The sequence below is a fragment of the Ranitomeya variabilis genome, chromosome 4 (assembly GCF_051348905.1).
Source record: "Ranitomeya variabilis isolate aRanVar5 chromosome 4, aRanVar5.hap1, whole genome shotgun sequence".
Lineage (NCBI taxonomy): Eukaryota > Metazoa > Chordata > Amphibia > Anura > Dendrobatidae > Ranitomeya > Ranitomeya variabilis.
Genome location: NC_135235.1, coordinates 23,689,836 through 23,706,992, shown reverse-complemented (window position 1 = coordinate 23,706,992; position 17,157 = coordinate 23,689,836). Strand labels below are relative to the sequence as shown.

The following is a 17,157-nucleotide window of genomic DNA, read 5'->3' as shown; positions in this document are numbered from 1 at the left end:
CACTGAAGGGTGGTAGGGGGAGGGTCCTTTTAACCTCTCGTGTTTCCTGTCCCATCATGGATAAGAAGGACGTCCTCCAGTGTGCTGTCAGGTGGTGACCTGGAAACAACGCTTTATTATCATACCGCCGAATAAAAAGTGGAATAAAACGCGATCAAAAAGACAGATATAAATAACCATGGTACCGCTGAAAGCATCATTTTGTCCCGCAAAAAAACAGCCACCATACAGCATCATCAGCAAAAAAATAAAAAAGTTATAGTCCTCAGAATAAAGCGATGCCAAAATAATTATTTTTTCTATAAAATAGTTTTTATCGTATAAAAGCGCCAAAACATACAAAAATGATATAACTGAGATATCGCTGTAATTGTACTGACCCGAAGAATAAAACTGCTTTATCAATTTTACCAAACGCGGAACGGTATAAACGCTTCCCCCCCCAAAAGAAATTCATGAATAGCTGGTTTTTGGTCATTCTGCCTCACAAAAATCGGAATAAAAAGCGATCAAAAAATGTCACGTGCCCGAAAATGTTACCACTAAAAACATCAACTCGTCCCGCAAAAAACAATACCTCACATGACTCTGTGGTCTCAAATATGGAAAAATTATAGCTCTCAAAATGTGGTAACGCAAAAAATATTTTTTGCAATAAAAAGCGTCTTTCAGTGTGTGACGGCTGCCAATCATAAAAATCCGCTAAAAAACCCACTATAAAAGTAAATCAAACCCCCCTTCATCACACCCTTAGTTAGGGAAAAATTTAAAAATTAAAAAAAATATTTATTTCCATTTTCCCATTAGGGCTAGGGCTAGGGTTAGGGCTAGGATTAGGATTAGGGCTAGGGTTAGGGCTAGGGTTAGGGTTGGGGCTAGGGTTAGGATTAGGGCTAGGGTTAGGGCTAGGGTTAGGGCTAGGGTTAGGGCTAGGGTTAGGGTTAGGGTTGGGGCTAGGGTTAAGGCTACAGTTAGGGTTGGGGCTAAAGTTAGGGTTGGGGCTAAAGTTAGGGTAAGGGTTTGGATTACATTTACGGTTGGGAATAGGGTTGGGATTAGGGTTAGGGGTGTGTCTGGGTTAGAGGTGTGGTTAGGGTTACCGTTGGGATTATGGTTAGGGGTGTGTTTCCATTAGGGTTTCAGTTATAATTGGGGGGTTTCCACTGTTTAGGCACATCAGGGGCTCTCCAAACGCGACATGGCGTCCGATCTCAATTCCAGCCAATTCTGCGTTGCAAAAGTAAAACAGTGCTCCTTCCCTTCCGAGCTCTCCCGTGTGCCCACACAGGGGTTTACCCCAACATATGGGGTATCAGCATACTCAGGACAAATTGGACAACAACTTTTGGGGTCCAATTTCTCCTGTTACCCTTGGGAAAATACAAAACTGGGGGCTAAAAAATAATTTTTGTGGGAAAAAAAAGGATTTTTTATTTTCACGGCTCTGCGTTATAAACTGTAGGGAAACACTTGGGGGCTCAAAGTTCTCACAACACATCTAGATAAGTTCCTTGGGGGGTCTAGTTTCCAATATGGGGTCACTTGTGGGGGGTTTCTACTGTTTAGGTACATTAGGGGCTCTGCAAACGCAATGTGATGCCTGCAGGCCAATCCATCTAAGTCTGCATTCCAAATGGCGCTCCTTCCCTTCCGAGCTCTCCCATGCGCCCAAACGGTGGTTCCCCCCCACATATGGGGTATCAGCGCACCCAGGACAAATTGGACAACAACTTTTGGAGTCCAATTTCTCCTGTTACCCTCGGAAAAATACAAAACTGGGGGCTAAAAAATAATTTTTGTGGGAAAAAATTTTTGTTTTATTTTTACGGCTCTGCATTATAAACTTCTGTGAAGCCCTTGGTGGGTCAAAGTGCTCACCACACATCTAGATAAGTTCCTTAGGGGGTCTACTTTCCAAAATGGTGTCACTTGTGGGGGATTTCAATGTTTAGGCACATCAGTGGCTCTCCAAACGCAACATGGCGTCCCATCTCAATTCCTGTCAATTTTGCATTGAAAAGTCAAACGGCGCTCCTTCCCTTCCGAGCTCTGCCATGCACCCAAACAGTGGTTTACCCCCACATATGGGGTATCGGCGTACTCAGGACAAATTGTACAACAATGTTTGTGGTCCATTTTCTCTTGTTACCCTTGGTAAAATAAAACAAATTGGAGCTGAAGTAAATTTTTTGTGAAAAAAAGTTAAATGTTCATTTTTATTTAAACATTCCAAAAATTCCTGTGAAACACCTGAAGGGTTAATAAACTTCTTGAATGTGGTTTTGAGCACCTTGAGGGGTGCAGTTTTTAGAATGGTGTCACACTTGGGTATCTTCTATCATATAGACCCCTCAAAATGACTTCAAATGAGATGTGGTCCCTAAAAAAAAATGGTGTTGTAAAAATGAGAAATTGCTGGTCAACTTTTAACCCTTATAACTCCCTAACAAAAAAAAATTTTGGTTCCAAAATTGTGCTGATGTAAAGTAGACATGTGGGAAATGTTACTTATTAAGTATTTTGTGTGACATATCTCTGTGATTTAATTGCATAAAAATTCAAAGTTGGAAAATTGCAAAATTTTCAAAATTTTCGCCAAATTTCTCTTTTTTTCACAAATAAACGCAGGTAATATCAAAGAAGTTTTACCACTATCATGAAGTACAATATGTCACGAGAAAACATTGTCAGAATCACTGGGATCCGTTGAAGCGTTCCAGAGTTATAACCTCATAAAGGGACAGTGGTCAGAATTGTAAAAATTGGCCCGGTCCATAACGTGCAAACTACCCTTGGGGGTAAAGGGGTTAATAATGTGGAACATCATTTTTAAGTAGTTTTCCTTTAATTAGAATCACCTGGAAAACTAATTATCACATGTGTTTAAGATTGATTTCAGTGATCTATTGAGCCCTGAAACACAATAAAATCCACGAGTTTACTTGAAAAACAAAACAATTAAATCTTAATGACACTTAAATCCAATTTGCATAATAATTTGGAACACAGTGTAGATGTGATGGATCATCTACGAGATGTGATGGATCATCTACGAGATGTGATGGATCATCTACGAGATGTGATGGATCATCTACGAGATGTGATGGATCATCTACGAGATGTGATGGATCATCTACGAGATGTGATGGATCATCTACGAGATGTGATAGATCATCTACGAGATGTGATGGAACATCTACGAGATGTGATGGATCATCTACGAGATGTGATGGATCATCTACGAGATGTGATGGATCATCTACGAGATGTGATGGAACATCTACGAGATGTGATGGATCATCTACGAGATGTGATGGATCATCTACGAGATGTGATGGATCATCTACAAGATGTGATGGATCATCTACAAGATGTTTTTTTTCTTTCCTTCAGGAGATTTTGGGGATGTTTGTCGAGGTCGTCTGTGTCTACCTGGAAAGAGAGACATCACTGTGTGCATCCGCACGCTGCGCTCAGGGAGCGGTGACAAGGAGCGGGGTGACTTCCTCGGGGAGGCGAGCATCATGGGGCAGTTTGACCATCCCAATGTTGTGCGTCTAGAAGGTGCCGTGACTCGCAGTCGCCCCATCATGATCCTGACAGAGTACATGGAGAACGGAGCCCTGGACGCTTATCTCAGGGTAGGGGATGAGGATCACCAGCCCATAAATTATCGTAGGAAGCAATGTGCCCCATCTTCTGTTTGGAGGGTAAACCATGGATGTGACCATTCCTGGAGGTGGAGCAGGGATTGAATGCTTGTCCAGTGGATTATTTTCTTGGCCAGTGGATTGTTTGCTCATATTCCAGAGTGGATAGTATCTTGATGACTCTTCCATTTTCCTGACACATGACGGCCTCCTTCCTCTTGTATCTCAGCAGTGTGAGGGTGGTCTGTCCGCCCTACAGATGGTCTCCATGCTCCGCGGCATGGCATCCGGGATGCGATATCTGTCCGATAGAAGTTACATCCATAGAAATCTTGCAGCTCGTAGTATCCTGGTGAATGGACAGTTAGTGTGCAAAGTGTCTGGACTGCGTGGACCTCTAGACTTGGTGAGTACGTGTTTGGGCATAACGCCCTGGTCAGCGGTGGACACGAACAGAAGAGGCTATCCAAGAACAGTGCAGTCCAATAGCTCTTCTCAATGCACAATTCCACCTGCTTTGGAGGAGATAGTGGCCCCCTTACATCTTGGACCCCTGTGTGGTTGCAACAGTGGGGTGTCTGCCCCTGATCTTAGCCAATTTTTAGACTACTGACATACTGTGCAAAATGTTGTTGTCATGTACAATCTACATAATATCGGTTGGGTACGTGGGCCAAATGCTCTTGTGCCCCTGTCGTTACCCACTCAATCCAGGGGGTACCTCCAGACTTTTGTAGGAGTTGAGGGTTGCATGAACACATCCTCACCATTCCCCCGCAACTCCCGTTACGATTCACACCAAGTCCCATGTGAACCCACTGGTAATGCCAAATCCCCCAGTAACTTTCCGACAGTAACTTTCGGCAGTGAGGAACTCCCTCAGCCGGTCATTGCCTGTTCCAGCCATTTGCAGGGTGTCGACACAGGACCAGAGAGTAAAGATCAGCAAGGATCAGTGGAGCGTCAGGAAGGGAGCGGTATGGTTGGCCATCACTTCTTTCATTTTTTTTTCACCACTCCCGATAAATATATATTTTTATCCCAGGAATATACGCCTGTAACAGAGGAGGGTGATCTGGACCCCTTTTCTTGCTATTACAGTAATATGAGATCTCCAGAATGTCGTTAAGTTCCCTCCATGTTCCCGCAGGTCGGGCGGCAGTCTCTACGTTGGATGGCACCAGAAGCTCATCAGCAACGCAAGTTCTCCAGTGCCAGTGATGTGTGGAGCTACGGCATCGTCATGTGGGAAGTCACCTCCTATGGGGAGCGGCCATACTGGGACATGAGCAATCAAGAGGTGACCTCAATGTGTCTTCTATCCTTAACAAATTTGTTTTTCAGTGGTAACACTGTTTCCATGTGTAATGTTTTGTGTGTATACAGTAGTGATGAGTCGTTCGTGAATGATCCCAAAGAGCCAGCTCCCTGCTGTGAACGATGGGAGCCGGCACCCCAATGAGAGCCACTGAATTCTCTTAATGGCTCTCACAGGGCGTACAATTCCCAAGTTCGGCAGACGTAACCCCGCCCTCCTGAAATAAACCCCGCCCATTCATCAATTTAATTGGCTACCTGTACATGGGCATGGTTTTAACCACTGGTGGGCGGAGTTTCAGCCATATTATTATTATTATTATTATTATTATTATATTGACGTCACCTTAAATATGTGTTCACCTATTCACTATTTTTAGGTATAATGCTGCCAGGACTCATAGAGAATGACTGTGAGTCCTTCTTCCCCCACCCACTTAAGTAAAAGCCTGTGAGTCCTGCTTTACCTCATCCACACATAGAGAAAACCTTCCTTGTCATGATTCCCAATGGCAGGGACTTAGGCAAAAACGGACTAGCTCTAGGAAGATGGAATCTCAGATGACCGCGATGCTGAACCTAACACACAAATAATAGTAGCCGGGGGGCATGCCTACGTTTTATCCCTAGACGTCTCGCACCAGCCGGAGATCTAGCTACCCCTAGTAGAGGAATACACAGACCTGACTTGCCTCCAGGGAAACCCCAAAAGTGATAGTAGCCCCCCACATATAATAACGGTTAGGTAAGAGGAAAACACGTACGCAGTATGAATATAGGTTCAGCAAAGAGAGGCCCTCTGACTAGATAGCAGAAAATACAAAAGAGGACTTCGCGGTCACCTCAAAACCCTAATCAGCCATCCTGAAATTACTTTAACTCCGATATCAACTCATGACACCGGAGTAGTAATTTCAGATCACTAGAGCTTCCAGCAGCAAGAGTGAAAAAATGCGTGCTGGACAAAACAAACACAAAAAATACAAAAGATCCAACTTAGCTGAATTGCAGACTTGGAGCAGGTAGCAAGCAACAGAGGTGCTCTGGTAACATTGATTGCCGGCACTAGAATGACTGAGAAGCCAAACTAAATAGGAAACTCCCAATTCCTGATGGGAACAGGTGCACTGGAAATAAAAGACAAAAGTAAGCCAGTACCACCAGTAGCCACCAGAGGGAGCCAAAAACAGAATTCACAACAGTACCCCCCCCTTAAGGAGGGGGCACCGAACCCTCATGAGAACCACCAGGGCGATCTGGATGCGCCCTATGAAAGGCGCGGACCAAATCAGAGGCATGAACATCAGAGGCAGTCACCCAAGAATTATCTTCCTGCCCGTATCCCTTCCATTTAACCAAATATTGAAGTCTCCGTCTGGAAACGCGAGAGTCCAAAATCTTTTCCACAACATACTCCAATTCACCTTCCACCAGCACAGGAGCAGGAGGCTCAACAGAAGGAACAACCGGCACCTCGTACCTCCGCAACAACGACCGATGGAAGACATTATGAATGGCGAAAGATGCTGGTAGGTCCAAACGAAAAGATACAGGATTAAGAATCTCCAAAATCTTATAAGGACCTATGAACCGAGGTTTAAACTTAGGAGAAGAGACCTTCATAGGGACAAAACGAGAAGATAACCACACCAAGTCCCCAACACGAAGACGATGACCCACACGACGATGACGATTAGCAAACTACTGAGTCTTCTCCTGAGACAACTTCAAATTGTCCACCACATGACTCCAAATCCGGTGCAGTCTATCCACCACAGTGTCCACTCCAGGGCAATCCGAAGATTCCACCTGACCAGATGAAAAACGAGGGTGAAACCCTGAATTGCAAAAGAAAGGAGAAACCAGAGTGGCAGAACTGGCCCGATTATTAAGGGCAAACTCTGCCAACGGCAAAAAGGCGACCCAATCATCCTGATCAGCAGACACAAAACACCTCAAATAAGTCTCCAAGGTCTGATTAGTTCGCTCCGTCTGGCCATTAGTCTGAGGATGGAAAGCAGACGAGAAAGATAAATCAATGCCCATCCTGGCACAGAACGCTCGCCAGAACCTAGACACAAATTGAGATCCCCTGTCAGAAACGATGTTTTCCGGGATACCATGTAAACGAACCACATTCTGAAAAAACAAAGGAACCATCTCCGATGAAGAAGGCAATTTGGGCAAGGGTACCAAATGAACCATCTTAGAAAAACGGTCACACACCACCCAAATGACGGACATCTTCTGAGAAACCGGGAGGTCCGAGATAAAGTCCATAGAGATGTGCGTCCATGGCCTCTTCGGAATAGGCAAGGACAACAACAATCCACTAGCCCGAGAACAGCAAGGCTTGGCCCGAGCACAAACATCACAAGACTGTACAAAAGTACGCACATCCCGAGACAGGGAAGGCCACCAGAAGGACCTGGCCACCAAATCTCTGGTACCAAAGATTCCAGGGTGGCCTGCCAACACAGAAGAATGAACCTCCGAGATGACTCTACTGGTCCACTCATCTGGAACAAACAGTCTCCCAGGCGGACAACGATCAGGCCTATCAGTCTGAAACTCCTGCAAAGCACGTCGCAAGTCTGGGGAGACAGCAGACAAAATCACCCCATCCTTAAGGATACCCGTAGGCTCAGAATCACCAGAAGAGTCAGGCTCAAAACTCCTAGAAAGGGCATCTGCCTTCACATTTTTCGAACCCGGCAAATATGAAACCACAAAATTAAACCGGGAGAAAAACAACGACCAGCGCGCCTGTCTAGGATTCAGACGCCTGGCAGACTCAAGGTAAATCAGATTCTTGTGATCAGTCAAGACCACCACCTGATGTCTAGCACCCTCAAGCCAATGACGCCACTCCTCAAATGCCCACTTCATAGCCAAGAGCTCCCGATTACCGACATCATAATTTCGCTCGGCGGGCGAAAACTTTCGAGAGAAGAATGCACATGGTCTCATCACTGAGCAATCGGGACTTCTCTGCGACAAAACCGCACCCGCTCCAATCTCGGAAGCATCAACCTCGACCTGAAAAGGGAGTGAAACATCAGGCTGGCGCAACACAGGGGCTGAAGAAAAGTGGCGCTTAAGCTCCCGAAAGGCCTCCACAGCCGCAGAGGACCAATTGGCAACATCAGCACCCTTCTTAGTCAAATCAGTCAGAGGCTTAGCAACACTTGAAAACCCAGTTATAAATCGACGATAGAAATTAGCAAAGCCCAAGAATTTCTGAAGACTCTTCAGGGAAGTAGGCTGCGTCCAATCACAAATGGCCCGAACCTTGACAGGATCCATCTCAATAGAAGAAGGGGAAAAAATGTACCCCAAAAAAGAGATCTTCTGAACCCCAAAAATACACTTAGAACCCTTTACAAACAAAGAATTGGCCCGCAAAACCTGAAAAACCTTCCTAACCTGTTGAACATGCGACTCCCAGTCATCCGAAAAAATCAAAATATCATCCAAATACACAATCATAAATTTATCCAGATATTTACGGAAAATATGGTGCATAAAGGACTGAAAGACTGAAGGAGCATTAGAAAGACCAAAAGGCATTACCAAATACTCAAAATGGCTCTTGGGCGTATTAAATGCAGTTTTCCACTCATCTCCCTGCTTAATCCGCACCAAATTATACGCACCCCGAAGATCAATCTTAGAGAACCACTTTGCCCCTTTAATACGAGCAAATAAATCAGTCAATAGTGGCAAAGGATACTGGTATTTGACTGTAATCTTATTCAACAGGCGATAATCAATGCAGGGTCTCAGGGAGCCATCTTTTTTACCCACGAAAAAAAACCCTGCTCCTAAAGGGGATGAGGATGGACGGATATGTCCCTTTTCCAAGGACTCCTTAATATACTCTCGCATAGCAGCATGTTCAGGCACTGACAGATTGAACAAGCGACCTTTAGGAAATTTGCTGCCAGGAATTAAGTCTATAGCACAATCGCAATCCCTGTGAGGGGGGAGAGAACTAAGTTTAGGCTCCTCAAAAACATCACAATAGTCAGACAAAAATGCCGGAATTTCAGAGGGAGTAGATGAAGCAATGGAAACCAAAGGTACTTCCCCATGAGCCCCCTGACATCCCCAGCTTAACACAGACATTGTTTTCCAGTCAAGGACTGGGTTATGAGTTTGCAACCATGGCAATCCAAGCACTAAGACATCATGCAAGTTATACAACACAAGGAAGCGAATCACCTCCCGATGGTCAGGAGTCATACACATAGTCACTTGTGTCCAGTATTGTGGTTTATTCCTAGCCAATGGTGTGGAGTCGATACCCTTCAGAGGGATAGGAACTTCCAAAGGCTCTAGGCTAAACCCACAGCGTCTGGCAAAGGACAAATCCATAAGACTCAAGGAAGCGCCAGAATCCACATAGGCATCCACGGTAATAGATGATAATGAACAAATCAAAGTCACAGACAAAATAAACTTAGACTGTAACGTGCCAATTGCAAAAGACTTATCAACCTTTTTTGTGCGTTTAGAGCATGCTGATATAACATGAGCAGAATCACCACAGTAGAAGCACAACCCATTTTTACGTCTATAATTCTGCCGTTCACTTCTGGACAGAATTCTATCACATTGCATATTCTCCGGTGCCTGCTCAGAAGACACCGCCAAATGGTGCACAGGTTTGCGCTCCCGTAAACGCCGATCAATCTGAATAGCCATAGTCATGGATTCATTCAGACCTGTGGGCGTAGGAAACCCCACCATGACATCTTTAACGGCGTCAGAGAGACCTTCTCTGAAATTCGCCGCCAGGGCGCACTCATTCCACTGAGTAAGCACAGACCATTTTCGAAATTTTTGACAATATATTTCAGCTTCATCATGCCCTTGAGAGAGGGCTATCAAGGCTTTTTCAGCCTGAATCTCCAAATTAGGTTCCTCATAGAGCAACCCCAGTGCCAGAAAAAACGCATCCACATTGAGCAGCGCAGGATCCCCTGGTGCCAATGCAAATGCCCAATTCTGGGGGTCACCCCGCAACAAGGAAATAACAATTTTAACCTGCTGAGCGGGGTTTCCAGCGGAGCGAGATCTCAGAGAAAGATACAATTTACAATTGTGCTTAAAATTCAAAAAACGAGATCTATCTCCAGAAAAAAACTCAGGTATAGGAATCTTGGGTTCAGACATAGGAGCATGTATAACAAAGTCTTGGATATTTTGAACTTTAGAAGCAAGAGTATTCAGGTTTGAAGCTAAACTCTTGATATCCATTTCTCAACAGCTGAGATCTGAGCCATTCAGGGGTTAAGAGGAGAGAAAAAGGCAGCAGATAGAAATTATGGCTAGACAGAACTTCTGAGTAAAAAAAAAAAAGTGTCAGCAACTTCTTTTTTCTCTCTTTCTTCAGCCAATACCTTTAATACATTCTGGCCGGCAATACTGTCATGATTCCCAATGGCAGGGACTTAGGCAAAAACAGACTAGCTCTAGGAAGATGGAATCTCAGATGACCGCGATGCTGAACCTAACACACAAATAATAGTAGCCGGGGGGCGTGCCTACGTTTTATCCCTAGACGTCTCGCACCAGCCGGAGATCTAGCTACCCCTAGTAGAGGAATACACAGACCTGACTTGCCTCCAGGGAAACCCCAAAAGTGATAGTAGCCCCCCACATATAATAACGGTTAGGTAAGAGGAAAACACGTACGCAGTATGAATATAGGTTCAGCAAAGAGAGGCCCTCTGACTAGATAGCAGAAAATACAAAAGAGGACTTCGCGGTCACCTCAAAACCCTAATCAGCCATCCTGAAATTACTTTAACTCCGATATCAACTCATGACACCGGAGTAGTAATTTCAGATCACTAGAGCTTCCAGCAGCAAGAGTGAAAAAATGCGTGCTGGACAAAACAAACACAAAAAAATACAAAAGATCCAACTTAGCTGAATTGCAGACTTGGAGCAGGTAGCAAGCAACAGAGGTGCTCTGGTAACATTGATTGCCGGCACTAGAATGACTGAGAAGCCAAACTAAATAGGAAACTCCCAATTCCTGATGGGAACAGGTGCACTGGAAATAAAAGACAAAAGTAAGCCAGTACCACCAGTAGCCACCAGAGGGAGCCAAAAACAGAATTCACAACACTTCCTCCTCTGCTGATTGTTGATTACAAACCTATACATGTGTGTGCAAGGGAAGCAGGATGCCCAGGCTTTCTATATGAGTAAAAGAGGGAAGCAGGGCTCACAGGCTTTCTCTATGAGTGGGTGGGTGAATCAGAACTCACATGCTTTCTCTATGACTGGGTGGGGGCAGCAGGACTCACAGGCTTTCTATTTAAGTTGCTGGGGGAAGAAGGACTCACAGGCTTTTTGAATTAGTGGGTGGAGGAAGCAGGACTCACAGTCTTTCACTATAAGTGGATGGGGCAGCAGGACTCACATGCTTTCTCTATGACTGGGTGGGGGCAGCAGGACTCACAGGCTTTCTCTATGACTGGGTGGGGGCAGCCGGACTCACAGACTTTCTCTATGACTGGGTGGGGGCAGCAGGAATCCACAGGCTTTCTCTATGATGGGTGGGGGCAGCAGGACCCACAGGCTTTCTCTATGACTGGGTGGGGGCAGCAGGACTCACATGCTTTCTCTATGACTGGGTGGGGGCAGCAGGAATCTACAGGCTTTCTCTATGATGGGTGGGGGCAGCAGGACTCACATGCTTTCTCTATGACTGGGTGGGGGCAGCAGGAATCACAGGCTTTCTCTAAGAGTGAGTGGGTGCAGTAGGACTCACAGGTTTTCTCTAAGAATGGGTGGGGGCAGCAGGACTCACAGGCTTTCTATCTAAGTTGATCTAAGTTGCTGGGGGAAGAAGGACTCACAGGCTTTCTGCATTAGTGGGTGGAGGAAGCAGGACTCACAGTCTTTCTCTATAAGTGGATGGGGGCAGCAGGACTCACATGCTTTCTCTATGACTGGGTGGGGGCAGCAGGACTCACAGGCTTTCTCTATGACTGGGTGGGGGCAGCCGGATTCACAGGCTTTCTCTATAAGTAGGTGGGAGCAGCAGGACTCACATGCTTTCTCTATGACTGGGTGGGGGCAGCAGGAATCCACAGGCTTTCTCTATGTCTGGGTGGGGGCAGCAGGACTCACAGGCTTTCTCTATGACTGGGTTGGGGCAGTCACAGACCTCTGTAAATTTCGTGCTCGGGCCTTCACCCCTTATACCGTTCTCTCACCTGCTCTAGACCTCCTGGGCTCTCTGCTGACACCTTCCACTCCTCTTCCTCCACTATCTCATTTCTGTTTTCTACTCCTCAGGTACTAGACGCCATAGACCAGGAGTACCGCCTTCCCCCTCCCCCGGATTGCCCCAGCGCACTGCACCTCCTGATGCTGGACTGCTGGCAGCTGGATCGTTCTCAGAGGCCGCGGTTTGAGCAGATTGTTAGCTCTTTGGATCGAATGATAAGAAATCCGAACTGCTTAAAAACAGTGGGAGTCTCGAGCAGCAGGTGAGTGCGGGGCTTTATCTTCCACAGAGGAGAAATTCATGGAAAATCCCCACTTGGCAGAGCGGTCTCTTTACAATAAGGTGATCACACAATGCGTTCAGCGAGTATTTTCCTCCCCTTCTCTCGTTGCCTCGCTCAAGACAAAAAAAGACTACCAACTCAATGTGGGATGTGATTACAGCTGTGTATTGAAGTCTATTGAGAAGGGAGAGAGGAGGAGGGAGAAGCAGAGTCAGAATGAAGTAGAGGCATACTGCTGCTTTCTAGTACATGCTTAATCTCACTCCGAAGCTGGATTCACAATTACACTGCTCAGTGTTGCTCTATAATGTCCTAAACTTTGCTGCTTTCTATTAAATCTAATAACAAAACCTAGTGATGAATTCACAGCTACACAGTACTACAGTACAACTGTAATAATGTCCTCAATGCTGCTGCTCTTTAGTAAGTGTTTATCTCAACTCAGAGCTGGATTCACAGTTACACTTGTCCTAACTACCGCATATTGTTCTCCAAGCTGCAATGGCTACTATTACTTCTATCTGTGACTTCATAGTCTTCAATGCTGCTGCTTATTAGTGCGTGTTTATCTCACCTCAGAGCTGGATTCACAGTTACACAGCAGAATTGCTGTATATTGTTCTCCGAGCTGCTCCTGATACTATTACTACTATATGTGACATCATAGTATAAACATATACAGTAAATTAGAGGAAATCTCATGCGAAAGGGTGTGAATAATCTACAGAGCACCGCCGCGTCTCCTATGTCATCTCCCTATCAGTTGTATTTCCCCGTAACATCTGTTCATGTCTGAACTTTCTGCTGCTTTTACATCTTTTATTTTTGTAGACGGCACCGACGAGGATTTTCTTTTATTTATTGTGATATTTTGCTTTTCTGTGTAAATAATTCAGCCTAAAAGCTGCGACTTCTGTTGTACCATCGTCCCGCCACCTGTTCTGCTGACGCATTTTACCTTCTCTTCTGGGTCAGACCCTCGCAGCCGCTCCTCAGTAACTGCTCTCCAGACTTTCCGTCCCTCTCCTCCCCGCACGAATGGCTGGAGGCGATCAAGATGGAGAAATATAGAGAAAACTTTGACAAAGCCGGATACACGACGCTGGACGCCATCTCCCGTCTGACGGCAGAGTAAGGAAACTGGATTTTTGTGTCGTCCGCGGCCTCAGTAAATATGTCTTATGTACGGTATGATAAAATGTTGGCAACTTCCCAATATATTTGCTGTATCTGTTTTTTATATTTTCAAGATCTCTGCTTGCTGTCAGCAAATCGAATCATTCAGTTTTTCATTCCGATGCTAAAAATCCCTTTAATCGAGTACTTCTCACAGCTGAGGGTTTGTTTCTATATCCTGTCTAGTTAATGTTTGAGTTAAACTCCTCTGTACAAATTGTTGCCTTGGTAGTTTGTTACATTGTATCAGTTATTTAGATGGTTTAACTTTAGAGGATTGTCTCGGAGACGATTCAGTTGTAACAAACCCTCAGCTGTGAAAAAGCATTAGGTTTTCAGCCTTGAAATTTAGGCAAGAATTGTTCTGTTCGCTGATAGCAAGCAGAATATCTGAAATGCAGCGATGAAATAAGTCGCAGAATGTTTCGTTATACAATGTTTAAAGTTCCAAAAGTGTTTATTTCCCCACCAGGATTTATACTCTAGTCACATCCAAAGCTGCATTCAAAAGAAAGTTGGCCATTGTGACTTAGAGTGTGTTGGCAGAATTCGAAATGCTGCTCTGGATGTGGCTGGAGTATTAGATAATGCAGGGTGTGATACTGTGTAATGAGCAGCACTGGGCTTTCGGGATCATTGCCCTTTAAATTAGCGTCAGTCTTTCCGCCCCCGTTATCGTATCTGATGTGTTTTTCTTCGTTTCCAGAGATATCCAGTTAATCGGAGTGACGCTGTCCGGTCACCAGAAGAAGATTCTCAGCAGTATTCAGCTCCTGAAGGCTCATCTACAGCCCCTGGAGCCGGTGGAGGTCTGACGAGCCGAGAGACCGCCGAGACGGAGAAGAACAGATGCTGATGAGGGGTGAATCCAGGATACAGTCAGGAGACCACTCCGGGGTCTGCCCAGCACATCAGACTTCTACTAAGACACTGATACAATGGAACAGAAGCAGCGAGACCAAGAAACGGAGCAGAGGCTGAGACCTCACGGGAACGAGGAGACGGGGAGGGGCAGCCGCAGAGACATCAAGAGGGGACACAAGATTACCAGGCATGGGGGCAAAGAGCGACCAGGCATACAAGATACAACAGAAAGGGGCAGATGTTTCCATCCACTATATAAAGACACATCTGCAGGTTTTTCTCAATATCTGACATGAAATCAGAATAAACCTTTCCCGTTTTAGGCCAATTAGGATAATCATAATTATTAATATTTGCCAGATGCCAGAATAATGAGAGAGAGCGAGAATGTTTTAAGGCATTTTTATTACTTACTGCAAAGTCAAAAATTTACATCCATTTCATTAGTATTTGGTCCCATTGCCCTTAAACTGAATGACTTCGGTTATACGTTTGGAATTTCCTTCTTTAGCTTCTTTAGTTGGTTGGAATTTGGGCCCAAAACTCACAACACTGGTGTAACTGATCCAGTTTGTAGGTCCCTTGCTCAAACCGGTCTTTGCCCATAAATTTTCAATAGGATTGAGATCAGGGCTTTGTGATGGCCGCTCCAGAACATTGACTTTGTTATCCTTAAGCCACTTTGTTACCATTTTGGCAGTATGCTTCTGGTCATTGTCCATTTGGAAGACCCAAGTAAACAGAAATTTGTTTGGGAGGGCACCACAACAAATATAAAGGGATACACCCAAGGTCAATACAAAAACATCAGGAATTATATAGAGAAAAAGCTACAGACCAAAAAATGGGGATCACCATAAAAGTACAAGAATAATTTTATTGAATACATGACAGACACATATCATAAAAACATTTAAAAGTCAAAACACATGACAAGTAGAGAACCCAGTTAGCTCATAATAAAGCTTAGAGCTACCCCTCCAAAGGCCAATCTATAAATGGAATACTGTAGTTGGTATAGAGAATATTGTACGAAAAATCTCCCCAGCAAATACTGATGTATATCATATATATAGGTGTGTGCAAATAGCAATGATAACTGTGCATCAATAGGGTTGAGTGACTTTTCATTTTTTGAGATCGAGTCGGGTTTCACGAAACCCGACTTTCTCGAAAGTCGGATCGAGTGAAATCGGCCGATCTTATTGAAAAGTCGGGGTCGGGGATCGGCCAAAACACGAAACCCAATGCAAGTCAATGGGGAAGCATACTTTTTTTATATTTGCTTCAGCGCGATAATGTTGAAAAGCCGGTAATTCAATTGCCGGCTTTTCATTTCTCCTGCCTAAACCCGACAGGATATGAGACATGATTACATACAGTAAACCATCTCATATCCCCCTTTTTTTTTGCATATTCCACACTACTAATGTTAGTAGTGTGTATGTGCAAAATTTCGGCTCTCTAGCTATTAAATTTAAGGGTTAAATCGCGGAAAAAATTGGCGTGGGCTCCCGCGCAATTTTCTCCACCAGAGTGGGAAAGCCAGTGACTGAGGGCAGATATTAATAGCCAGGAGAGGGTCCATGGTTATTGGCCCCCCTGGCTACAAACATCTGCCCCCAGCCACCCCAGAAAAGGCACATCTGGAAGATGCGCCTATTCTGGCACTTGGCCACTCTCTTCCCACTCCCTGTAGCGGTGGGCTATGGGGTAATGAAGGGTTAATGCCACCTTGCTATTGTAAGGTGACATTAAGCCAGATTAATAATGGAGAGGCGTCAATTATGACACCTAACCATTATTAATCCAATTGTATGAAAGGGTTAAAAAACACACACACACATTATTAAAAAGTATTTTAATGAAATAAACACACAGGTTGTAATATTTTATTGCTCTCTCAATCCACCTGAAGACCCTCGCTCTAAAGATAATAACCCAACAATATACATACCATCCGAGGATCTGTCAGGTCCCACGATGTAAATCCTTCTGAAGGGGTTAAAATATTTTACAGGCAGGAGCTGTGCTAATGCACTCGCTGCTGCCTGTAAACCCCGGCGAATGAATGAAGGTAATGTAGGTCAATGACCTATAGTTACCTTCATTCGCGGTGATGCGCCCTCTGCTGGTTGTCCTCAAATGACCTCGAGCGTGGGAACTTTCCAAGAAAGTTCCCAGGCTGCAGTTCATGAGGACATCCAGCAGAGGGCGCATCACCGCGAATGAAGGTAACTACATATAAAAAACGAAACCCGACTTTGGATTACAGATCGTGTACCGCCGACCCGATCCCAGAGTGGGATCGGGTCGGGTTTCACGAAACCCGACTTTGCTAAAAGTCGGCGACTTTTGAAAAGTGCCGATCTGTTTCGCTCAACCCTATGCATCAATACATGTGTACATGCTGTCAAAGTGATAGTAAGATGCAAAAATTACCCCGAGATAGCAGTAAACCACACTGAATTGCGCCACTACAACTATAAACCAAATCCAACTACAGTCAGGTAGGTGGCCACTCATAAATCATCAAATAAAGCAGGCATTACAAATAACACTTACATACACCAGTACCCGAAAACCTGCAAGGAAGGTACAAAACCATGATGTAATAG

General features: G+C 44.8%; 1 protein-coding gene across 1 annotated transcript in view; it reads left to right on the top strand.

The window, feature by feature from the left end:
• The window catches only part of LOC143767547 (ephrin type-B receptor 5-like), a 111,960-nt gene extending 96,131 nt beyond the window's left edge, over window positions 1-15,829 (top strand). Inside the window, exons 11-16 of the mRNA XM_077255956.1 lie at window positions 3,394-3,641; window positions 3,880-4,056; window positions 4,801-4,950; window positions 12,285-12,478; window positions 13,475-13,630; window positions 14,382-15,829. Coding sequence (XP_077112071.1) covers window positions 3,394-3,641; window positions 3,880-4,056; window positions 4,801-4,950; window positions 12,285-12,478; window positions 13,475-13,630; window positions 14,382-14,490 — 1,034 coding nt within the window. The 3' untranslated portion in view covers window positions 14,491-15,829. The remainder of the gene's footprint in view (window positions 1-3,393; window positions 3,642-3,879; window positions 4,057-4,800; window positions 4,951-12,284; window positions 12,479-13,474; window positions 13,631-14,381) is intronic.
• The last annotated feature ends 1,328 nt before the right edge of the window (window positions 15,830-17,157 follow it).